The sequence below is a fragment of the Acanthisitta chloris genome, unplaced genomic scaffold, assembly GCF_000695815.1.
Source record: "Acanthisitta chloris isolate BGI_N310 unplaced genomic scaffold, ASM69581v1 scaffold21135, whole genome shotgun sequence".
NCBI lineage: Eukaryota > Metazoa > Chordata > Aves > Passeriformes > Acanthisittidae > Acanthisitta > Acanthisitta chloris.
This window is the reverse complement of record NW_008674510.1, coordinates 2,143-2,814: the sequence shown is the minus strand read 5'-3', so window position 1 is coordinate 2,814 and position 672 is coordinate 2,143. Positions and strand designations below refer to the sequence as shown.

The 672-nt window shown below is 61.3% G+C and overlaps 1 protein-coding gene across 1 annotated transcript in view; it reads left to right on the top strand.

Moving 5' to 3' along the window:
- The window catches only part of RNF214 (ring finger protein 214), a gene marked incomplete at its 5' end in the record, with an annotated part of 6,543 nt that overhangs the window by 4,292 nt on the left and 1,579 nt on the right, over positions 1-672 (top strand). The window contains 2 exons of the mRNA XM_009075376.1: positions 3-139; positions 588-672. The exon at positions 588-672 is cut by the window's right edge and continues 36 nt beyond it. Of these exons, the coding sequence (XP_009073624.1) occupies positions 3-139; positions 588-672 (222 nt within the window). The remainder of the gene's footprint in view (positions 1-2; positions 140-587) is intronic.

Genomic DNA, 672 nt, shown 5'->3' with positions numbered 1-672 from the left:
CTCACGTGCCTCCTGCCACCTCCACCCCCCCGCCGCCGGGGCTGGGGGGAGTCCCCCCCGAGTTCCACAGGCTGCAGCCAGCAGACAAGCTGGAAAAGCTGCTGGAGAAGCTGTTGACTCGGTTTCCACAGTGCAACAAGTAAGTGTTGGGCAGTGAGGGCTTGTGTGTGGGATGGGAGCTGGGATCAGGGGAGGGGGAGCTCCTCCTGTATGTGTGGCATCTGGGGGAAGCAAGGGAAGGCTGAAGGTGAGGAGCAAAGGCTGAAGGTGAGGAACGAAGGCTAAAGTTGAGGAACAAAGGCTGGTGCCCTCCGTCAGGTTTGGCACAGTGCTGGGAGTGAGAATGGCTTGGAGCTTTGCCTGAAGGACAGCAGGGATAGCTGGGCACAGCCAGGAGCCCCTGCCTGTCTTTGGGGGCTTCCTGCTCTTTCCCCAGGGCTTTGGGGAGAGAAGCTCTTCGGCCTGTGATTCACCTCACTCGGAGGGTAGAGAGTTGAGAGCACACACTCCTCAATGGTGCCACAGCTTCCCAGGGCTGGGGTGGCCGTGGGGGCTGCTGCGAGCTCTCAGCAGGCTGCTGTCCACAGGGCCCAGCTCACCAACATCCTGCAGCAGATCAAGACTGCTCGGAGGACCATGGCTGGCCTGACCATGGAGGAGCTGAACCAGCTG